Genomic DNA, 25,108 nt, shown 5'->3' with positions numbered 1-25,108 from the left:
CCTTCCCATAGTTGTATAGATATACTACTAAAATCTGCAAGAATAAATGAACATAGTCAAGTTACACTATATAAGGTAAGTTTACAAAATCAATTGTATTTTTATGTACTAGAATAACATGGGAAAGGAACTTAAAATTAGTATTATTCAAAATGCCATAAAAATAAACAATACTTGGAAGTAAATATGCCTACATCTATAAGATGTTCTTGAGACAAATTAAGGACATAAGTCAATACACACATAGACTATTTTCACAGATGGAAGAATCCATATTGCTAAAATGGCTATTTTCCAACTTGATCTGTAGATTCACCATAAACTAGTCATGATCCCAGAAGGCTTTCTCTCTCTCTGTCTCTCTCTTTTTTTTTTTTTTTGGATAAATTGACAGGTGATTCTAAAATGAATATTTAAATCTAAAGAAACTAGAATAGCAAAAACAATTTGGAAAAGAAGAAAAATGTTGGACAACTTACACAACCTAATTTCAAGAATTACTGTACAGCTTTAATAATCAAGGCAGTGTGGTATTGGCTTTAGTACAGATAATAAGATCAATGATTAGAAAAAAACCACACATAAATTGTCAACTGATTCTTTGACAGAGGTACCAAGTTAATCCAAATTAATTAGGGAAAGGATAGTCTTTTTACTAATGATGCTGGAAAAACCAGAAAACTATTATGGAAATAAATGAATCTCTTTGCATACTTCCTGACAAACACAAGTTTATGGATCAAATGTAAAATCAAAACTACCGTGTTTCACCCAAAATTAGACCTAGCCGGACAATCAGCTCTATCGCATGTTTCAGAGCAAAAAATAATATAAGACTGGGTATTATATTATATCACATTATATTATATAAGACCCGGTCTTGTATTACAGTAAAATAAGACCGGGTCTTATATTAATTTTTGCTCCAAGAGATGCATTGCAACTGATTGTCCAGCTAGGTCTTATTTTCAGGGAAAGACGGTGTCTGTTTTGAGAACAACACAGGGATGAATTTTTTTGTACTCTTGGAATAGGCAACATTTTCTTAGAGAAGACACAGAGAGCTCTAACCAAAAATGGAGAACGAAGGGGAAGAGGAGGAGAAGATGAAGAAGGAGGAGAAAGAGAAGAAAAATGGGATTTCAAAACTTTAAAAACTTTAGTTCATCAAAATACACCTCTAAAAGAATGCATAGCAAAGCCCCAGATTGAAAGAAAATGTAAGTTGAACTTTTACGTAATTATGCATATTGGAAATATAATGAAAATAATACTCTATGCAAGCATAACATAAAAATCTGAAAAATACTCTTCATCTAGAGTAAAATATTGTGTCATGTAGAATCGTAACTTGCTAAATTTCAAAGATCGAAAATTTCTGCACTTGGAAACAGCTACGTCCACTACTTAGGAGGTGCATAATATATAGAAGCACTGCCAAAAACTTGCACTCAGTGCTTGTGACAAAAAGGCCAAAATACTCTCCAGAGCATCAGAAATAGTCTTTCTCTGCTGGAATCCATTTCTGAAAACTCAGAAAAACGCAACAGCTAAAATTGGACTCTTTCCTCTGAAATGGTAGATTAGAATAATAGTAGATACTTTTTCCACTAGCTGCCAAACTTACGTAGTGATTAAGGAGAAGTGATTATTAGTTCATAGCATTTTAGGTTCAAATGTATATGCAACTTAAAAGCACAAAAACCTAATAGTAGCCTTAACGTGTTATAATGTAAGGGTTTCATCCCAAGAAAGTTGTCAGAGCTATTACTGGTTTTACCTCGATTACTTCGATTTTTACCTCGATTTTTAGCTATAATCTTCCATGATTTATTTCTAATGATTTACATATTTAATTTGTTTCACTTAACGTAAGGATGTTTCTCAGAATGCCTAATCATGTCTAAGTTTAATAATTGTATTATGTCTGTATGATCTGTGCTTCTGGGTGTTGGTAAATTCATTTTTATATTTCCCACTCAGTTTTATAATGACAAAAAATGATTAAATACTCAAATATTGGCAAAATAATTGTACAGACAAGTGTGTTGACACTGCCAAAAATGAACAGTCAGTAGTGTGGTTAGTTATGAATCGATTAACTTAATGCAAACTCACCTTTGGAAAGACAACTGAAGGATTTAAGTGACAAATTTAAGGTGGGTTTTTAAAAAGGTGTTTGAAAATCAAACCGGCTATAATAATACTGGTCCAGTTGTCACAAATTGACAAGTGAATATAATACCAACTAAAGAAAGGATTGGAAATGTGGATCTTTTCTAGCCATTCTAGACTGAATAAATTGGTGAAATCCTGAGGCAAAACAGCAAATTTCCTTTCTTTCTTAACATATATACTGAAAAGAGAAAGAGATTTCTAGTTTCACAGGCCTTATTCAAAAAGCAGATAAGTACAAAGTATACTCCAATTTTTAAAGAAGATTTTTGGGTCTAAGGTGATAGATATTGAGGTTGAAAATAAAACGTTTCAAAATACAAGAGTTTCCCTCACAAAGTGATAAGCCCCCAATGTACTACCCCTGTGGCAGTGTTCATAGCTGTTACAGTACCACTGACTATTCCCTATGCTGTACTCCACATCCTGTGGCTATATATGTGTTAAATTGTGGTTGACATTCAGTATTGTTCAGCCTCGGGTGTACACTGCAGGGGTCGGGCGTCTACACCGTCCGTGGGGCGGTCTGTCTGATGGGACGGGTGCCCGTCTGACGCTTGCAGGGTTTTCACGGCATTGTTGATTACATTCCCCAAAGTGTCTTTCGTATGTATCCCCGTGGCAATGTTGTGGCTACTGATTTGCACTTTCTGGTCCCCTCGGCTTCTCCCCCACCCCCACACCCCAGCATCTGGCAACCCTCGGTTTTTCCTCTATATCTCTGAGACTGTTTCTGTTTAGTTTGCTCATTTAGGTTGCCCACTTTAATGATCATTTGAAAACGGAAGTGGCGGGGGATTTCATTGGTTTGTCACGGTGAACGCCGCTGGGGAAAGTGCAGTTGGCGGCGGGCAGGCCGTCCCGCGGGTCCTCGGGCCGAGGCCACAGGGGGCCCTGTCGCGTCTCCCGAGGAAGGCCGCGCCCAGGCTTCGCAGAGAGGTCCCTGCCCGCGGCCCCGCCCGCGGCCCCGCCTCACGTGTGTGCCCTCTTCTTGCGCCCGCAGAGCCCCCCGGCGCGGACCCGGACACGCTGCGAGCCGGCGCGCGGGGCTTCACCGGCTGCCTCTCCGCCGTGCGCTTCGGCCCCGCCACCCCGCTGAAGGCGGCGCTGCTCCCCGGCCGCCCGGGCCCAGTCGCCGTCCGCGGACAGGTGGCCGCGTCCCGCTGTGCCCCGGGGGCGGGGCCCGGAGCCCCGGCGCGCGCGGCGACCCGGCCGCCCGCAGGTGGCGCAGGTGCGTGGCCCTCCGCCCGCGGCCTGCCAGCCGCTCTGCGTCCCGAGGCTCCCCGAAGTCCTCTGTGGGTCCGCCTTCCCCTTCTCTGCCCTTTCCAGTCTCAGTGCCTCGGCTCTCGTTCATTTCTGTGGCTGCGATTGTCTGCTTTCAACTGTTTGTGGATTTTCAAAAGTCCGCCTTTCCACCCCCCTGTCGTTCTGCCTTTTTCTACTGTAGGTCGTTCTGGACCGACAGATGGGGGCGAGCCCTGGGTCAGAGCGGACGGACATGGCTCCGCGGTCATTGGAGGTAACAGGCCCGCGAAGGGCACCCTCGGAGGTGCTGTCGCTGTCAGCGGGATCCCCACGGGAGAACCGCGCCACGGAGGCCTCAGAGGCAGGCCACACCCCTGTGACGTGTGGTGCACAGGTGGCCCCCGTGCGGCACGGCTGCCAGGGCCCTAAAACTGCCGTGTTATGCGAAACAAGAGCTCCTACAAAAGGGGTTAGGCTCCAAAAATCAAAAACACAAAGTATCATATTTTTATAATTCAGTGAAATATCTTGATTAAAGCAATTTTCACCCCCCCCAAAAAAAATACAAGAGTTTTCTCTGGGAAATCAAGCTTTTAAATGCTTTTGTGTTTTATAAATCGAAATTAATACATTTCAGTTTTAGGGTACATAAAGGTATTTTTTCTTCTCTCATTTATGGTTTTTGCTTCCCCCAAGTTCTCTGCCTGTTACATATCTGCTTTCTTAATTCAGGAAATGAAATTTCCTATTTCATTTTGCTCAGACGACCCAGCAGAAGCCTGGGCCAGCGCCCACCGAGGTCCGAATGGAACTCAGCGCTGCCCACAGGCCACCTCTGAAGCTTGAGGCGCCTGGGCCTTGCACGTAGGCTCCGGGTGCCCTTGACCTTGGCCACGGGGCTCTGTGCTCATGCGCAGCCCTCGGCCTCTGCCCCGTGCACCGTTGCTTGGTGACGGCCGTTCTGGGCGGAGAGATTCCAAACCGCCTTGCTGTCCTGCGGGGATACTGTGGCGACTGGAGTTGGCTGCTCTAGAGGCTACTGTTGGCTGGGCGCGGAGAAAACAGGCGTGAGAAGTGCGGAGGAGGTTCTGAAGCCCGTGGCTTGGCCATGAGGAGGTTCATTGGCTTAGGGATTCTGAAGGTCAGGTCCGGCTTGGGTTTCCGAAGGAGACCCCAGAGCGATGGTGGTGGCTGGCAGCCTGAGACCGGAGGTGGGGTCACCTCGGAGTCCGGGTACTGCATCCCAGACAAAGATCTCCAAAAAATCCACAGAGCTGCCTCCAGGGGCGACGTGGCCGGAGTGCAGAAGCTGCTCTCGCTCCATCCAGAGAGACTGAACGACAGAGACCGGCAGAAGAGGTGAGCGGGCCTGGGGGGCCGCTGGGCACGGGCCGGAGGCGGCGGGGGCCTGGGAGAGGGGCCCACCTGCCGGCTCCCCCGGGAGGAGCGCAGCCTGGGCGGGGCCCTTACCTGGGGGCCAGGGCCCAGGCCCACGTGGTGAGCACCAGGACAAACTCTCAAGGTCCCGTCACTCATAATTCCCCTTATAAAGCACTTTACTGACAATGTTAAACCAATTTAACTAAATATCAGTAATAGAAATGAAAAGAAGTATATGCAGCATTTTACTTTTGATGTGCACAGTTTTAGACCACATTGTTAAACACTATAGAAAAGTCCGTAATGAGAAAACTAATTCCCATAATAGAGCGACTTGTGGGCTAAAAGTTCTTCAGCTAAAACCCAGTATCCGTTTTACATCAGTGTCCACCCATGTATGTATGGTGTTTATTGAGGGGCCTTAGAAGGGAAGCTTCCAGTGGAAGATGCCTGTGGTCTTGGCTAGGAAGACTCGTTTTCTCACCGTGTGTGCTCTTCCTCTAGTTATCAGTTTTCCATAAGCCAACTAAACTCTCAGGGTTTTAAAAGTTTTGGGTTGCACATGCTCTTTGATTGTAGTGATAAAATTAAGAATCATTCTGTATAGTAGACGAAGATTTGCCCTTCTAGGTGTCAACGGGTGCTGTATTGCCACAATTTCTTTACTAAGAGCTGAAAAGAGAGATAAATGATTGGAATATAGCAGAAAATGCCCAAACACCCTAATATATGCAGGATGTTAGAGCTTCATAGTGATGACATTTAGGGTTAGTAGAAAATATGAATTACTCATGAATGATGGAAAAATACCTGTTAAGTATTTGGAGAAAATTCGTTAGATTTTCATATCACAAAAATAAGATCCAGATGTACTGTAGATTAAAAACTATAAATATACGAAATGAGGAAAGTACCAGAAGAAAACAGAAATTCCTATTTATACATTTTTTTATGTTGGCGAAGACTTCAAAAAAACCAAGAGTTCAGAAGGTTGGTTGAGCAATATAAGAAATCAATAGTCTCTGTATGTCAGATAATAATACTAACAAAGCACAAGAAAAGGTACTTGTAAATTATGTACAGCATACACATATCAGGGAAAAGTGTATCTTTGTTTTATAGAGAAGTGTCTGAAATCAACAGAAAAAAAGCAGTCGAATTTTGAATTTGACCAAGTTCTTTCTGTGTATCTATAAGTGACCAATACTTAGTGTCCTAGGTAAAAAAAAAAAAGGAATTAAAGTTGCAAAAGAAATGAAAACTTCTTTTCCATCCTCAAAGGTTGAGAAGATGAGGAACCATGGTACTTGTACAGCTGCTTCAAATTTAAGTTGCTTCTGACTTTTCAAAGAGGCAGTTTGGTGATAAGTACCACATTTAAAAATGTATATTCCCTTTACCCATCAATTTCAAGCACTAAAATATCTTTATGAAATAATTAGATAAATCACATACAATTTGCTTTTATCAGCACTGCTTACAATATCAATGTCTTGTGAAAAATTCACATCAACGGATTTCGTAAATAAATTGCAGTGCGTCTGTAGGGTGGAATTACCTGAGACCATTGAAGGTGGTATGGATAATACATACATGTTTACATGCAAAGATGTACTTTGGTAGATTGGAAAAGGAGAAAGCATTCCTTTGATTATATAGACACACACAGACTATGATGTTATTTTAGCCAAAAATATGTGCAAACTTGATATCTGAGTGTTTGTACTGTGACATTTTCTTTTTTAAAAAATCTGATCTCTACACTGAACATATACAGGAATTCTAGTAACAGCTTGTTATTAATAAAGTAATCCCAGGTAATATTTCATTATTCCCAGGAATATGCATCTTGTACAGATTAAAACAATTTCTCACTTCTATGTCCAAATTTTTTTTTTAAAGATTGGTATATTCTGGCAACTTTTAGCCTCTTCAAAAGTAAAGGCAGTCTTTTTATCTGTGCTGGTAGAAGTTCATGTATCTATATTTCTGTACACACTTAATTTTTTATTATATAGAGCTTCACTACCTATAATATTAAATGATTTTTGATTCATCATTTTGGTTCTGTCTTTATGGAAATCAAAAAGAGCACATATAAGTGATTATTACTATTGCAGAAGTACTGCATTACTATAAACATTTTGTTTAAAAACATTGAACTCTCCAGCTGTAGTTATCCCTTCTTTCAATGCATTTATTCATCAGATATACACTGAATACCTGTTATGGAGCAGACACAGTCTACTCGGGACTCTCAGAATGTATCTCTCAGGCCCTCTTCATCCTTAAAAAACTTTATGTTGCCCAGTAGGAGCGAAATGAAAAATTGTAAATGGAAGTATTAGTACCTAATATCCATTGAAGCTTTTCCTCCCTCGTTTCAAACAAAAGGATTTCTCCAGTTAGGACATTGTGAACAGTGACCAAACTTGCTGTTTAGCTAGTGTACAATAGTATTAAATACGAGTATCGATCACTGGAAATCATCCGATTTTCATGTAATCTATGAATCAAAACAGTCAATGAAAGGAGCCATCCCTAGTCACTTGAATGCTGAGTCTCTTTTGGCTTCAGGTTTCTTGAAAATCAAAACAAGAATTTCTTGGTGATGTTAGTCCTCTTTCCCCATGATGCTCTTAAGAATGAACATTTATTTAGATGCCAACTTATGATGAGAACTGCGGAAGGTCTGGTGTGTTTCCATTATTTCACTTCACGTTAGGGTGGTAGGATGCCCGTTCTTATAAATACCAGTAAGAAATTATTTAAATGCTCCAACTATACTTTCAAGGCATTCTGAATTATACATTGCCTTCCAGAGTCAGAGGTGTTAAAATATGAGAAAAGAAGCATCTTAGAATCACTGAAATACAGTGTTCTTTCTTAATCCTTAAAACACAGCTGCAAAGTAGGTGGAATGATATCATTTTACTTAATTGAAATGTTGTCTTTTAAAGTAGTAGTGATGGTAATGATTCTGATAATATTACCAAACAGTTATTGAGCTGTGTGTTTTGTGCTAGGAACCTAAGTAAACACTTTGCATAGATTCCCATGTAAGCCCACAACAGTGTCCTGTGATGTTAACTACAGTTTTTATCCCCATTTTGTTGATGAGGAAATGGAGGCACACAAAGGCTAAGGGACAGCTAATAAGTGGTCGAGTTAAATTAGGATCAGACCCGAGTTGAGCTGATTCCCCAGGGCATGCTCTCTGTAGTCACATAGGCTGCTCTGTCCTTAGTGTGGCGAGTAACAAGAGCTCGTGAATATTGTACTTTGTGCAGAAGAAAACTCCATGTTGGTTCTGAAGGCATTGGAGTGGCGCGTCATGTTTACAATTGCGTGCAGAGCTGCATGTTTGAGACAGTGCCCTGTAATGTCCTAAATGTCCTCTCACCCTCATAGGACTGCTCTCCATTTGGCCCGCGCCTTTGGCCATGAGGAAGTGGTGACTCTTCTAGCAGAGAAAAAATGCCAGATGAATTTCGGTGACAACAGAAACAAGACAGCTCTAATAAAGGTATGTGGTAGCCAGCTCTGTCAACAGGAGATGGATTTTATTTAACTATTTAGAATAAAAATGAAATAGTTTCAATCAACTATAACTAATTGTGGAAACTTGTGGAATGCTTACTTTGAATTCCCATAATTTACCGTTTATTTAATGACGTATCCTGACAGGCCGTGGAGTGCCAGGAAGAGGAGTGTGCAACAATCCTACTACAGCATGGAGCGGATCCACATGTGAAGGACTTCCGTGACAACACGGCTCTCCACTACGCGGCCATGGGGCACAACACCGCGATAGCTGAACTGCTGCTGCAACACCAGGCAGACATGGAAGCAACCAATGAGGTATAGATCCACAGACTGTATTTACACAATATTTGTAATACATGTGTTTCAGCCACAAGCATTTTATTTCTAGTCGATATATACAGCATGCTGTACACCTGGCCCTGTCGCCATAGAAACAAGTCCAAAGCCAAGTCAGGAAGGGGAAATGGGGTGGCCACAGAAAGGGCCCAGCTCTGTCCTGTAAGAGTCCTGTTACTGCTTAGGAGTCGGTGCCAGGTTCACTCACACCAAGGACTGAAGACCCCGGGGGAGGGAAGTATGTGGGGGTGGCTGCTGCAGGGCAGGGCCTAAGAGATGGGTGTTCCTGGGGGTGGGTGGGAGGAGGAGTGGAGCCTGGGTCCCGCCAGGGAGCTGGGGGTGTGCAGGTAGGGAGGGGAAGCAGCAGGACACTGGCCCTGAGCACCCCAGGCCTCGGGGATTCTGAAGATTAGGGCAGGAAGGCCAGTCACGTTTGGACATCCAGCAAGGGCATCCACCTGCGTTCCTAGCCACTCTGCCAGCCACGGCCCCCCTTGAGGTCTCCACCTCGGAGTGGAGCTCCTGCTCAGCCTTGTGGAGGTGCTGGGCAGGTTTTAGGTGTACAGAGGGAGCAGGTGATGGGGACGCGTTCACCCCTTTTTGTTCCTGGACGTACATCACTGCTCGCCACTGCAACCCCAGCAGGAATGCCCTTGGTTGACAGAGGAAGGGTCAATTTTACATTTTTGGAAGCTCAAGTGTTCCCTGAATGCAAACAGTTGGAACTTAATTTTCTAAAATTTTACTTTACGTGATGATACCTCTAAAGTAGCAGTAGAGGGCACAGCTCTCTTTTATGCACTTACGACAAATTACGTGTGAAAACAAAACTTGTTACAGGCAACACTTCCTTTTTTAAGTGTTTTTTCACGTCCGAGTTGTTTTCCAATTAATGCAAAACAATGTAGGAAGGCAAAATTTGCCTTTGAAATCGGCTTTACCTTAAAACTCAAACAAACAAAAAAGCATTTTACAATATCATAGAAATCTTCCCGCTGTTGACAAATTTTTTTTTTTATAAACAAACGATTTATATAAAGCTATTTAGTACTCATTGGCTAAAGCCTAAGAGGGAAAAAGGAAAGGGAAAGGAAATAACCATCAGAAATATGCAGGGCAATTTGGAAATTTGGCTATTGAAGGGAAATAACAAGAAGAGGTTTTTCAAAACCTCATGGACACAGACAGCAGTTCAATATTTGCCAGAGGGTAAAGGGGGGAGGGGAGATAGATGAGGAAAAAGGGGTCAAACATATGGTGGTGGAAGGAGAACTGACTCTGGTGGTGAGCACACAATGCGACATATAGATGCTGTATCATAGAAATGACACTTGTAACCAACGTAATTTTACTAACCAGTGTCACCCCAATAAGTTTAATTAATAAAAAAGAGGCTTTTTATTTTTGTTTTTCTTCAGTTTATGTGCTTAGTCAAGGTCCTCTTCAGTTTTGGGGGATAATAATCCTTAGTTTTGAGAGAGAGTTAGTGAGTTTTAAACTTCCCTGAGACCACATCTGGGAAGGCTCCGAATCCACCAGATTGCAGTGAACAGGTGGCAATTAAGTGGGAAAGGAGGGAAGGACAGACAATTAAGTGACATGTCATCTGTTCTGGCAGAAAGAGCCACCTAGGGAAGAGTCTAAACTCTGCTGTGAAATGTAGACTGTCCCATGAGAAGTAAGGGGTTTAGCAATAATGAAATCAAGTTGCATTTTAATTGTTAATCCCGTTTCCACTCCTACCCAGGAAATTAAGTGTGGTTTTCATAAGTGACATGTCTCTTCCACTTTTATTTGGCCTAATCGTCAATGTCAGAGGAAATTGGTGACTTAGGCTAGAGAAGAGACCGAAGGGATCGTCTCCCGGACTAGTTCTCGGCTAGAATTCTGCTGGCGAATCACAGTCACCCTAGGAACTTGGAAACCATTTACAAGCTAGGCTCTTCCTGAAGGTTTTGACTATGGAAAGCTAATAAGGCCTGGACATGTGTTGTTTAGAAATATCTCCCTGAGATTCTGATACAACTCTTGGTTAAGAACTACTAGTGCAATGTATCAATTCGCAGATCTCAAATACTTAAGAAATCTCTAGAAGAGGTGGAGTGTGAGAGGTGATTCTCCTTCAGCTCTCTCCTTCCCAACGCTCTTCGCCTGACTTTTGAACTGTCTGTACCTCTGGGCTCGAGAAGTGGAAGGAAATATCATTGGCGGTACCTGCTGGCTTAAAGAAGAAAACCTTTTTCCTTTCAGCCATCAGTCATTCACTGGCGCTCAGAGAATCTTTAGAAATTTGCTGATGGGTGGTCTCCTAATGCATAGAATCGGGCCCTTTAAGAATTTTGCATGTTTGTTTGTGCTCAGGTTGTTAGATCAACAAATGCTTACTGCAAGTGGGGTTTTCCTGCAGTAATAGGAAATTGTGAACCTACTTTTTTTGCCTGTTGTTCTGTAAATCTCCAGTTTTCTTTTCTTTGTTTTTAATTAAATTTATTGGGATGACAATGGTTATTGTATTTAAATGGGTTTCAAGTGTACATTTCTATAATGCGTCATCTGTATGTCATAGTATGTGCTCACCATCCAGAGTCAGTTCTCCTGCCTTCACTGTATGTTTGACCCCCCTTACCCTTCTCTACTATCCACCGTCCCCCCCTTACGTTCTGGTCACCACTGAACTGTTGTCTGTGTCTATCAGTTTTTGTTTCCTTGTCTTGTTCGTCTGTTGCTTTCAGTTTAATATCCCTCATATGAGTGAAGTCGGATGGTCCTCGACTTTTTCTGTCCGATTTGTGTTGCATAGCATAATAATGTCATGGTCCATCCGTGTTGTCCCAAAGGGCAGCATTTTATTTTTTCTATGGCAGAGTAGTATGCCATTGTGTATGCATACCACATCTTTTTTATCCAGTCATCTGTTGAAGGACAGTTTGGTTGTCTCCACTCCTTGGCCACCGTAAATGATGCTGCAATGATCGAAAGTGTGTGATAAATTCTCTCAGTATGTCTGTGAAATTCATAGAGCCGTGGCATAATCACGATGGTAGGTTTAAACATGAAATCCCATGAAGTTAGTAGCAATACAGATGGGAAGTGTCAATAATTTAGTGTCAGCAGTCCTATAATGTAATTGTCCATTGGATTAACAATCTGAAAAATGAATACAAATAGATTATGGTTTGAATAAGAATGGGAAAAATTCTTGAAGTGGGTGTAATGAGTCTAAATGACAGTTTTATTGCATGTTGGGGCCCAGTTTTTTAATGAAGCATATGATACTAAAAAACAGAAAGATTTTACATACAAATATTCACATTATACACAAACGTTTGGAAACAGCAGATAAAACATCCCAAGTGGGCCACGGACTAATTATGGCTCCTTGATATGTTTAGTTTACCTCCATATGTTGAGTGAACATCGAAAGTTTTGGAGACTCATGAAGAAATAAGGATGTCAAGCTTCTCCTAAAGAATCAAGCCTGGTCCCCTTGAGCCCTGACTACAGATGGGTGTCCTGTGGCGAGGCTGCGCCTCTTATATGAGACATGTGTTCCCTAGTGTGCTACTGTCCCCACCTGGCTTCTTCACTTACTTGGGTCACCTTCTTTGCCTCCGTAAGCACTGGAGTGTGCGATTCCTGTTTTATAGAATATTTTGATAAACGCTTCAAGATTTTCAAGACAGTCTATATTGATTTATTATACGTATTCTGTATTAATCACCTTAGAATGAGACTGAGTTTTTCAAGCTAGAATTCCTAAGTTGTTTTTCTTTTAAAAAAAACAAAAAACAAAACACTTCCTTTATCATTATACGTCCTATAAATAATCATACCCATTGAAATGTCTTTAAGTCTTATGAGGTCAATGATGGTTATAGTTGTAGATGTTATGCATAGTCCAGGCAGTATTCTATCATCCTCCTCAACGTGGTTCCTTAAAAATGCAAGTGATTTAGTCACTTTCATGATGCTAAAAATCATCCATATAGATCAGTATTAAAACGTTAACTGATAAGCCATGATGTTTTATTTCGGAGTTATATTTTGCCTGAGCTATAAAATAATTTTAAGTAGCAATTAAAATAGAAACAGAATAAAAAACAGATTTTTTCAAAAAGTAGATAGGCATTGGGGTCCCAAGATTATCCTTGTAACTGAGAATAAAATTTCACATTGAGCTTACCAACAGCCAAGATAAAATCCCATCGTCTTATAATGGGAGAAAACCCATGGACCATTTAGTGATAAGCAATCAAAGGTCATTTGAAGCCTAACTCTTTTTAATTTAGAGTCCATTTCCTTAGTGACCCTTTTGGAGCAGGAGAGCCTGAAGTTGACATCTGGGATCCTGAGAACATGGATAGAAGAGAAGCAAGCAAGTTTGTATAAACTGCAGAAAACCTTCACTTCTGTTGGAAAGCTCTCCAAACTGTATCCCTGAAATTCTATGATACTTCAGATGTTAATGTTTGCCACAGAAAAGTATTGTCAAATCGGGATTAAGCGACCTGAAACACTTCTTTAGTAATAGCCATATAAAGCACAGTTTTATATTTCTCAAATACCGGTGATCTTTCTGGAATATTCCTACTGGGGCACAGTAATTAATTTCTGCTAAAGTACATATTCTTTGGAATATAATGTAACAAACTCTACCCCAGAAATAATTATTTAGGTTATCAATTCAATAAAACGACTTAAAGCATTTACGTCTATGTTTTCGAACTTGGAGATACAGGGATGAAGAATAGCCCCTGCCCTCAGAAAGCTCTGGGTTCAGGTGGGGAACGATAAAATAACTGCAGTATAGTGCGATAGAGATTGTGATGGGAGCAAAGTTCTTGGCACCAGGACTGTCAGTGTTTGAAGGGAGTTCTGGAGAATGAGGTGGAAGTCCATCTGTTGGAGAGGAAGGAGGAGGATATTTTAAAGGGAAGGAGCAGCAGACGACAACACAGAGGGCTACTTTTTATTTACTTTCTCTAGTGTATGTTCAAGTTTAGAGGATCTTTTATGAGTTTTCAAATTCAATTTAGAACTATCTAGCTTTTTAAGCTATAAATTGTTTTCTCTGTTTTACAGTTTGATTTTACACCACTTTTATTTGCTGTGTATAAGGACCGCTGGAAAATGGTGGAATTTTTACTCGAGAGACATGCAAACATACATGCAGTTGATAAGTGGAAAAGGTACATTTGTTTGTTCTTTTTTTTTAACTTAGAACTGTTTTAGAGCGGTAACAGTTACTCAAGTCAGAAAGATTAAATTAAGAAGAAGAGGATTAACCTATAATTACAAAGTGAAAAATATCAGCACATCGTCAGTTAGGTAGAAAAGCAATTATTCTGCCTGGTGAACAGGAAGAACCGTAGCCTACAGGATTCATATTCATTTATGATATCGACTGATGTCATTTGTCATTGCAGTTTTTGGTCACATGGTATTATATTAGCTAAAGGGTTTTCACAGTAACTTTACTAGTTTTGTATAGTATGGACTCTAACTTAGTTTATGATACAATATTGGATTTAGTCTCTCTGACAGTTTTTTTTAACCTCTACTGTGTATTCAGGTTTCCTTAAAAGATGCACGTTAAACGTAAATAGGAGTTGATTTTGTTGTTTGGATGACTGCTTTAAATTGTTTTCTTCAAGGAATACTGATGTTATAGGGTTTGCCCTAAGTGACTGTGAATTACTACTACCAGATATTCCTCAGTTTTTATCCTTTTTCATTTCTAGTCTATTTTGATGGTTTTTTTTTATCATTTTTAATTGGTATGGGTAGAAGGGAGAAAGACAGCATTAACTGAATAAACTTCTTCTTTAATGAAACAAGTCATGGATGGGTGATTAAAAAAGAGATGGGCTTTCAGTTCACTCAAGACTGGCTTCAATGCTCAGCTTTCCTATGTGTCACGTGTGTGACCATGGGAACATTACTGTCATCACCAAACATGTTTCCCGATGTGGAAACGAGGGAAATAATATCTCCTTCAAGTATGGTCGTGTGTCATGACCTGGCATGTGATTCAGTGCCCAGCACATGCTTATGAGCACCGTTAACTCAATGATGACAATGTTTACTAGAATTAGTACTAATATTATTGTTTTGAGCCTGCCAAGTAGCTTTAACTTGCCTGACTTCTAGCTGACTTTGGATGTACCATATATAAGACTAAGGAAGAAATGGGAAATTCTTCATTGAAATCTTCACCTACTTCAGATAAGTGACCTCAGCAGAGTTACTTGTCTATTAGAGAACTTTAAATTAGCACCTTCTAGGTAATACCCAAGTGGAGCAAGAGGCTTTTTTTTTGTTGTTGTTTTTATGTCCCTTCATTTTAGACACAATTTGGACATAATTTACAAAGATGAACACTTAAGCATGTAAATGGTCAATTCTATACAGATAAGCAATATATTGAACTTGGTAAAGTCTCTCAATGTTGCTGTTTACGTAATTTAAGTTCCTAAGGGTGAAGTTGTCTCTCCGTTATTTCAGAACAGCCCTCATGCTTGCTGCAAAGAATAAGTCCTCAAATACAGTCCGGCTTCTGCTTCAGGCAGGTGCAGATGTCTTTGCTCAAGATGACATTGGAAGGACTGCTGAAGAATATGCTTTATCTAAGGGTTTGACGGAGTAAGTGTGTACATTGAAATGGTAGTTATCAACAAACTGGGCTTCCAGACACTTTCACTGTTACTTCTTAGGGAACAGGTGAGACGTCCTAACTGGGGTCAGGCAGGGGGGGGATGGCAGTGAGTTAGTAGACATCCTCAGCCAGAAAACAAACAGTCAGACGTGTGAGACGTAGCGAAGGGACAGATTCCTTATCCCAGAACTTTGAAGACCTTTATCTTTAGGGATCCCCACGTTCTCCATTTCATTCCAAGCATAACCCCTGTGTTTCAGGTACCAATAATGTCTCTTCTCTGACTTTTCCAACTAGTTATTTGGGGGTGTAAATTGTACAGTTTAGCAGGAAATTCTCTATTTTCTGGAGGCTATTGGCTATGCTCCCCTCTTGAATTTTTCAAGAAGCCAGAGTGTTCCCTAAGTCCAAGGGGGACCATCCTCTTTCACAAGTTAGATGGAGAGGGAAGGAAGGTCATTCTGGTCATTCATTGGTTTCCATCGATTGTGTTGCTGCACGGTTGCTATAGAAACGGTCCTGTCGTCATGACTCCCTATGCTCCAAGGTTCCCTTGCTGATCCCGAGTCCTCTGTGTCCATGGTTTTCCACACTTGGACTTCAAAGTGGCGATATTTTTAACTTGACATGCAGATGCTCGCTTACATCCTTAGCTCCTATTCCAGAGCACCAGCTCCCTGTCCCGGGAGTCTGGACTTCTAGCTTTAGCCACACACAGCCTTCCCCAACACTGAAAAACTATGCGGGGCCCACATCTTAGCCCAAACCCCATGATGACTTACCCTTTGGAGTGTCTTGTTGTGTCTTCTGCCGGCACATGTTAGTTGGAACTTTCTGAGCTGTCAGAGAGGTGCCAGTAATGCTGCAGGAGAAGATCAGACTTTCCTTTCTCCTGTTACCAGATCTGTACCCCAAGGCCACTTGCTATCCCATGGAGTATCTTTCCTTAGGTCCTGGAAGTTCCCATGCGCCTTTCCCAGAGTAGTAGACACTAACTTGCCTGTGATTCCTTAGTTAAGATGAGGCTCAGTGATCTGTTTTCCAAAATAATGAAAATCTGGCCAGTGACTTGACTCTCCCTCAGGTTTCAGAGTATTTAAAATTTTGCCTGACACGGAAGCCAGTAAACAGAAAGCTCTGGATCTAAAGGAGGTTACTTGGTGTTAGAATAGCTGCACCCCTTCCACGCCTCATGAGTGTGCATGTGTTCTATCTTCCACGTCAACTGGGGATGCCTAGGAAGGTTAGAAAGATCTGAGAGGTCAGAGTTTCAGGAGGTAGACATGAGACGGAAGTAGTCCAAGCCAGGTCTTGACTTCTGTGACTTTTCTGCCACTGGTGTGATTAGCTACGATAATAGGGGCAGTTATGTTATCTACCTTATTGAGGTAACATATTTCTAAACGCATTTAATTACAAATTACATAATAGCTGAGATGTACTGAATTACAAACCACAAAGAGAGTAGCTGATAACCAAAATTAAAAACATTTTCTGTAAACTGCAACATTTGAATGTTAAATAGAACCTATGAAAAGCACACATTAGGTTTATTTGGAATTCCAAAATAATTTCAAAAACTAAAGCTCAAAAAAAGTTATTCCGTTGCCTTACAATTTTGCTGTATTACCTATTTGATCCTCTGACAACCTGTAAAATAAGGCAGTGAGATGCTTGGTTTGTAGAGGAAAGCTCTGAGCCTAACAGCGGTGACTTCCCCGAAAACGGATCTTGTGGGCTATAGAACTAGGATTTCTGAGTTCTCAGCTCTCGCCCCTGCTAATTCTAATTAACTGACTGAACTGTAGTGCCCTCAGCATGACTGGTTCACCTTGCTCTTTTGTCTTCTTTAATCACATGCTTAAGAAACATTTTGTGCAACTTACTATGGGTTTTTTTAACTTAAATTTACAGGGGTGACATAGGGGTTTAACTTAAATTTATAGGGGTGACATAGGGGTGACAATAGGGGTAAAATTACATAGGTTTCAAATGTACAATTCTTTAATATATTGTCTATATATCACATTGTGTGTTGACCACCCAGAGTCAGTTCTCCTTCTGTCACCATATGTTTGACCCCCTTTACCCTTTTCTACTATCCCCTCTTCCACTTACTCTCTGACAACCACTGAACTGTTGTCTGTGTCTATGAGTTTTTGTTTCTTTATTTGTTTGTCTTTAGAACTTACAAAATTGAAGCGTATGGGATAATTCAAGTTTTTATATTAGCTCAGACATTACCTGAAATACTCTAAGAATTCCATGTTTTGATAAATGTTTTCCTGTCAGTATTAAAACAGTAATATTCTCACCTCTTTTATACATAGCAACGCCCAACTAATTTCTGATTATAAAAAGGAAAGGAGATGTAAAACGTCTTCTGACAGTAACAGTCGAGGTAAGACTCTTAATGGTGAAGTATTCTTTGTGGTCCTACCAGACATACAGTAAGACTAAGAAAGTTTTGCTATTGAAAGAGCTGTTAAAAAAATGTGTATATTGCATGTATATTTTTTCTTTGTTAGTTAATGTCTTTCTTCATAGTCTAGTATTCAGAATTATTATAAAAGTTAATTGTAGGTAATTTAAAATCTGAGAGAAAAGAAACTCATTTATCTAGTCATGACCCCTACAATCCCATGTGATATTTATGTAAATAAGAAAAATGATTTTTAAATTAGTATGTTGTATGTTGCTTCTATAATCACCTTATAAGTTGGTCAATAAGTTGGACTTGTAAAAATAAATATTTGTTTAAATTTTACAGCAAATGGATTACATGTAGTGATTGAATTCTTGTTATTACATTGTGGTTTGTCTCACCATAATGTAACTAAAACTAGGAACTCAACAATACCTTCCTAGTCCCACAAACAAATGGCAAACAATAAGAGCTGCAAAACTTAGCCAGTGTGAAGGAATCGCAGTGAGACTGTTTTTAAAACGTATCTACTGATACAAGTCAGTAAAGCTGTGCCTTGTTGAGAAGCATGGGTTATTTTCCATGTGGATATGCCAACAAGGTCTCACTATTATCACCTTTTTTCCTCATAAGTCAAAACAGAGTGAGACATGTTGACCTCATTAGAAGATGTTTTCTTCTGTTAGTTGGATAGTTGTCATGACAGTGTAATTTCTCTAGAACAATATGCTCTGTAGCCACTAGTCAAAAGATAATCATAATAAATGTTCCCATAGCCTAACTTAGGACTCAAAAGATTATAATAAAAGTACAGAAAAGTTTCACAATGACAAAAACGCTATTCTACTCACTGAATGTGGCACCTTGTGCACTGTGCAATCTGAAATGCCCGAGGACCCCTTTAACTTAGTAGACCTCTATCAAAGCACTTGTGTCGGTGGTTTTGCAAGTTATAGGAAACACAGAGATGAAACGGAATTTGATCTTTAATGTGCCCCTAAGACTTTAGAGCTGTCCCTGGTTTATTTCTATGGTTTCTTAAAACAGATTTTTCAAGGGCGATCTTTTCATTTATTTATTTATTTGCCTCTGCAGCCATTTGCTGTGTAACCATCAGGTGTCTTTTAGGCACTAAGTGTTATTTTGATGTTGTAGAAGACAAGCATTTTAAAACCACAGTCCCTACCTCCAAGAGCGTGTTCTTATTATTGTCATTTTTATTATTTATTATACTTTACACAGTGCTTACTAGGTGCCAGAGCCCACTGAGAGCTTATAATTATCATTATTGTTTGTTATTCGGTGTGTAGTATCAGATCTGACAATTAAGTTTGAGAACTTGCCACCGTGCGCTTACATTGGCAGCACTGTACAAACAGCTCAGTAAGGTTTCATAACCTTGGTATATCAGTGTCTCAGAGTTGTGTTTGTGTTGATGTGTGGCTGTGTCTTGCTGAGTGGCAGTGTCTTGCTCGTTGTTGTTGCATGTTTTTGTGTGCCATTGCGAGGCTGTCTGAGCTTGAATCAGAGCTATGATCAAACATTAAATTTCTTGTTAAACTTGGCAAGAGTGGAAGTGAAATCAGGAACATGTTAGTCCAGGTTCATGGGGATAATGTCATGAAGAAAACGGCCATGAACAAATGGATTAAACATTTTTCTGAGGGGAAAGATTGTGTCACTGATGAAGAGACGTCATGGTGGCCAGAATTGACCAGAACTGAGGAAAACATTGCAAAAATTCATTGAATTGTGAGTCAAAATCATTGGCTGACTGTGAGAAGCATAGCAGACCAAGTAAACATCGATACAGAAACAGTTAGGAAAATTTTAACTGAAAATCTTGGCATGAGAAAGGTGTGTGCAAAAATAGATCCAAAGGGGCTCACCGATGAACAAAAGCAAAGGAGAGTCAAAGGTTGCCAAGACCTTTTGGAGAGGCAAGACAATGTTTTGAGCCGTGTTTTCACTGGTGATGAAACCTGGGTGTACCAATACGATTCTAAAATAAAGCATCAAAGTGCACAATGGACGTCAGCCAATTCTCCATGACCAAAAAAGTTCTTCCAGTCCAAATCAAGAATCAAAACAATTTTGCTAACCTGTTTTGATATCAGAGAGATTATTCATTATAAATTTGTACCAACTGGACAAACAGTTAAGCATGTTTAGTTTTTGGAAGTTCTGAAAAGACTGCATGAAAATGTTAGAAGAAAACAACCTCAACCTTTGGCCCACTATTCATGGCTGTTGCATCACGACAATGCACCAGCTCACACGGCGCTGTCTGTGAGGGAGTGTTTAGCCAGTAAACAAATAACTGTATTGATATACTCACCCTACTCACCTGATCTGGTCCCCAATGACTTCTTTCTTTACCCGAAGATAAAGGAAATACTGAAAGAAAGACATTTTGATGACATTCGGGACATCAAGAGTAATACAACAACAGCTCTGATGGCCATTCCAGAAAAAGAGTTCCAAAATTGCTTTGAAGGGTGGACTAGGCACTAGCATCGGTGCACAGCTTCCCAAGGGCAGTACTTAGAATGTGACCAGAGTGATATTCAGCAATGAGGTATGCAGCACTTTTTCTAGGATGACTTCGTGAACCTAATTGTCAGATCTCGTGGGCCAGACACTTTATGTCCATGATGATGATTTCGGTTGTAAAAACCTGGGTAGGATTTAAGGGAAGTATGCAGTGTGAGTGGGAGTTGGCCAGATAAAGAGGCAGGACCGTGTTGGGCAGGGGAAACAATAATCAAGATTACAGGTTTGGCAGAAGGAACTGCAGACATAGGCTAAGATACACAGTGAACTTCGCAGGATTTACAAGCAGTTCAGTTTTGATGGTATAAAAAGCGTGCTGTGGGAATGGTTGAGAAGGTGGTGAACACCTAGGTAAGGCGAGCTTAAGAAAGTCTTTAGTTCTAGAGAAAGGAGTTGCTCTTATCCTGTAGGCCTTGGGAAATATATCAGTTAGAATAGTTTAGCTGCAGGTGATAGGTGACCTAATTAACAGTGGTTACAACAGGAGGCACCAGGATGGTTTTGGTGGTTCTGTGATGCCATGAGTTGCCTGTTGTTGTCCCTGTTTCAGTTGTGAGGTTGTCAGTGTTTTGTTTAAGTCTCATTTGCTGGCTGGTTAATTAGCAACGGCTCCAAGCATCATATTCTCACAGGACAATATCCAAAGGCTGAAGGACTGCGTTTCTGTGGTATATAGTTGGCATACCACATTATATCAGTTCAGGTGTACAACATAGTGATTTGACATTGATATACCTTGCGAGGTTATCACCACAATATGTCTAGTAAGCATCTATCACCCTTCAAAGTGACTGTAATATTATTGATATTTTCCCTGTGCTGTCAACTACATCCCTGTGGCTTAGATATTTCATCACTGGAAGTTTGTACTTCTCATTCACTTTCTTTTTCGTTCATCTCTTCAACTCCCTTTCATCTGGGAACAATCAAGTTGCTTTTTTGTAGCTATGGGTCTGTTTCTGTTTTGTTTGTTTTGCTTTTCTAGGTTCCACATATAAATGAGATCATAAGGTATTTGTCTTTTTCTGTCTTCTTTCACTTAACATAATACCTCTAGGAACTTCCACATTGTTACAAAGGGCAAGATTTCATCTTTTATGGATGAGTTATTATTATATCAGTTATATTAAGGATGAGTTAATTATTCTAATATCAGTTATAGTATTACTGTATACACACACACACACACACACACCTCACACACATATCAAATCCTCTTTATGCATTCATCTATCGAAGGACGCCTATGTTGCTTCCATATCCTGGCTATTATATATACTGCTGCAGTGAACATAGAGGTGCAGGTGTCTTTTCAAATTACTGTTTTGGTTTTTGTTGGACAAATACCCAGAAGTAGAATTGCAAGATCTCATGGCAGTTCTATTTCTGATATTTTGAGGAATCTCCATACTGTTTCCCCCAGTGAATATAACAATTTACAAATCCAAAAACAGTGCAGGCTCTGTTTTTCCTTTCCTCCACTTCCTTGCCGACATTTGTTATATGGTGCCATTTTGATGGTAGCCATCTGAGAGTAATGAGGTGGTATTGCTCTGTGGTTTTGATATCTGTTTCCCTGATAAACGGTGATGTTCAGCTATGTGATTCTTTTAAATAGGAAGAAGACTGAGAGGCTGCCAGTAGATCCCTTAACATTTACAGGCTAGGGTACAGCACATGCTGGTTCCCACAGCAGTTAGGGGTAAAGCAGTCACTGTGATTAGCTTAGTGTAATCATTTTTCTTTGTGGAGCTGGAGAGAGGCCATGTTCTTTGTGTATTGGGACAGTAAATATCCACACAGCATTGTGGTTCTCCAGTGAGAATGAAGATGAAGAAATGGCAAGTGGGCAGGGACTCAGCAATGGTTACTGCAGGGATCATGGGAGAGTTTTGAGCAGACTAGGAACAAGATGAGACGGCATTCGGACACTCTGGTTGTGGTATAAAGCAGGGACCAGCAAGCTTATTCTGTAAAGGGCCTGATTTTAGGCCATGTGGTCTCTGTCATACCTACTCAAATCTGCCATCATGGTGTGAAAGCAGTCGTGGGCCAACTGAATAGGCAAGACTGTGCTACAGTAAAGCTTTATTTACAAAAATTGATGGCAGGTTGGAGTTTGCTGGCCCCTCACATAGAGGATAGATTGAAGAAAAGCACATGAAAATAAGTGGCAGACAAAGGAAGCTTTTACTTCCTTGGACTAGTATCAGTCCATTGTGATATTTTTCACCCATCCATTTTGAAAGAAAAAAAAGTCAGGAAGGTTAATTTATTCAATTTAACATGTTGGTCTTTGCTGGCTAATGTCTTTCTCATTTGTTTTGCTGAAAATAAATCCTATATATTTAGGAAGCAACAATAAGAGTCGGTGGTGTTTCATTTCTTCCCCCTGTGAAAGCCATCTGCTAAGAGCCCCTGTTTGACTAGGGCAGTGGCTGTGGAAAAATAAAGCAGAGCCTGGAGAGTGTTATGGTTAATACAATTTAGTGATGATTGAATGTAAAAAGTTAGTGGGGAGTGAGAAAACTAAGATGATTCCTAGGTTTCCAGAATGTGCACTAGCATTTCAATGGGACATGAGAAGAGTGACTAGGACATTATCAGATGGAGAGAGAAGAACAGCAGGTCAATAGGGAAGACACGTTTTTTTCCTCTGAATGTTGAGTTTCTTGGTATATCCATGGGGAACTCATCCTACATGGATATAATTTTTTGTTTCCTTTTCACATATTCTGTTAACCACTGCTTTTTCATACTAGAGCTATGTTTTTAGTTTTATAAGCAATAAAGAAGTTTAGAAAGCAAAGGAACTCTATAATCAGTGTACATTATTATACTACAAGTGATAGTTATATGTTTTTCTGTAATTATCCCAGTTACTTGATTGATTCATAACTCTTATAAAAAGGACATAAACCCTACCTAGTTGTAGAAAATTGACAGTGTGATCTCTTCATTTGCTATATAGGAACTGATAGAACATGTTGTCATTAGGATGTTTTATTTTTTATTCTGATTAAAATAGGATGGTTGCTTGTTTTACAGTATTTTCTGACATCATTTCATTTATCCTCTTTATGCCTTTATTCAAATATATCTAGCTCTACAGGAATCTGCAAAAGAAGAATAAAAAAAAAACAAATTTAATGATAGGTAATCTGCAAAATCACCTTCTGACCTTAATCATGTAGAAAGCATCAACCCAAAGAATGAAAATTTCATATAATGCCATTTATTAGAGATTCTTAACACCACCCCTAGGTTTGGTTATTCACTAGAGCACTTTACAAGACTCAGCCTATAGCTGTACTAATGCCTGTGATTTATTACAGTGAGAGCAAAATCAGCAAAGAGAAAAGGTGTATGTGACAGTGTCTGACAGGAGGGAACCAGGCGCAAGTTTCTAAGACGCATGTCCTGCGGAGTTAGCAGGATGTGCTTAATTCCCCACTGTTAAATTCTGGCACCACATGTGAAATGCTGTCTAGTGGTACCGGAGTCTCATTAGACTCAGTGCCTTCATGGAGTGCTTTCATGGCACGCCAGTCACATAGGCAGCGTCCCCCTAGCAGGTGCTAACATTCCTGATTCCCAGAAGGAAAGCGAGTGTCCAGCATGAACCACCTTGTTTGTACAAGCATTTCAGGCACGGTGAGCCACACTTAGTTAGGGAATGGTGGGAACCCTCCCCATATGCAGGTTTCCAGATACCAGCCAAGGGCCAGCCATTCAAGCAGGACTTTCAAAGGATAGCAGTCAGGCCTGCTGTATGAAATCTTTTCTGCACAGCAGTTATAGGCATGACTTAATTTTTGGTGTAGCTTAAAATTTTATTTTAATAGCAAGTAATATGGTGACGTGCCTTGGTACTGGTTTTGGTTGTATCATCCATTAAAAATTGCAGTGCTGGTTACTTTTTTGCCTTTTCGTGAGTATTTCAAAGGTATTGTACATACATTACTATGGCAATAACCATGGCAATTACAATCTTTTTGTGTGATTAATGTTTCAATATAGCTTTTGAATAAAATCAGCACAATGATTTTTGATTTACAATGAGAATCAAAGTTGTCCTGTAAGTACAGGGACGATTCCATTTTGATTCACTTGGCATCCCTATTCAGCATGCTAAAGCGAGATGTTCAGTCACGTTTATCAGTGATTTTCTTGTGTAAGTATTCCAAAAATCACTTGCTTTGTTTATGGCTTTTCATATGCTTCATTCGGTTGGGTGAATAATCATATTCTGATACTGGATCTTTATATTCATTTTCAAGGTGACTGTATTTTGAAAATAGCATTAATGTGTTCATATCTGGTAATAGCAGGTTCAGTGGAAAACTTTTATTTTTTTTTTAATTAGTAAGCCTTCGTTTTTAGAGCAGGTTTAGGTTCAGGGCAAAATTGAGTGGAGAGTAGAGAAAGTTCCCTCAAAACCCATGTCCCCGTCCACACAGAGCCTCCCTCACTGTTGACACCCTGCCCGCGGGTGGTACATTCACGACGACCCATGAACTGCACTGACTCAGCATGACCACTCACAGCACACACTTGACGTTAGAGTTCACTCTTGCTGTGGTCCAATCTGTGGGGTTTGACAAACGTATAATGACAGGTCTCCACCCTTCCAGTCTCACCCAGACTAGATCCACTACTAGATACCCTCTGTGGCGTTTCCTCAGCCCTCCCTTCTCCCTAACCTCCGGAAGCCACACGTCTTTCTACTGCTACATAGTTTTGTTTTTTTCTGAATATCATATAGTTGGAATCATACAGTGGCCATCTTTTTG

General features: G+C 40.3%; 1 protein-coding gene across 1 annotated transcript in view; it reads left to right on the top strand.

Moving 5' to 3' along the window:
- The first annotated feature begins 4,183 nt into the window (after window positions 1–4,183).
- The window catches only part of LOC308495677 (uncharacterized protein), a 45,566-nt gene continuing 24,641 nt past the window's right edge, over window positions 4,184–25,108 (top strand). Inside the window, exons 1-6 of the mRNA XM_081080647.1 lie at window positions 4,184–4,779; window positions 8,212–8,326; window positions 8,488–8,661; window positions 13,765–13,871; window positions 15,187–15,324; window positions 17,668–17,738. Coding sequence (XP_080936773.1) covers window positions 4,529–4,779; window positions 8,212–8,326; window positions 8,488–8,661; window positions 13,765–13,871; window positions 15,187–15,324; window positions 17,668–17,738 — 856 coding nt within the window. The 5' untranslated portion in view covers window positions 4,184–4,528. The remainder of the gene's footprint in view (window positions 4,780–8,211; window positions 8,327–8,487; window positions 8,662–13,764; window positions 13,872–15,186; window positions 15,325–17,667; window positions 17,739–25,108) is intronic.

The sequence above is a fragment of the Rhinolophus hipposideros genome (assembly GCF_964194185.1).
Source record: "Rhinolophus hipposideros genome assembly, contig: HAP1_SCAFFOLD_95, whole genome shotgun sequence".
In the NCBI taxonomy this organism is placed as follows: Eukaryota; Metazoa; Chordata; class Mammalia; order Chiroptera; family Rhinolophidae; genus Rhinolophus; species Rhinolophus hipposideros.
This window is presented reverse-complemented; position numbering and strand designations above follow the sequence as displayed.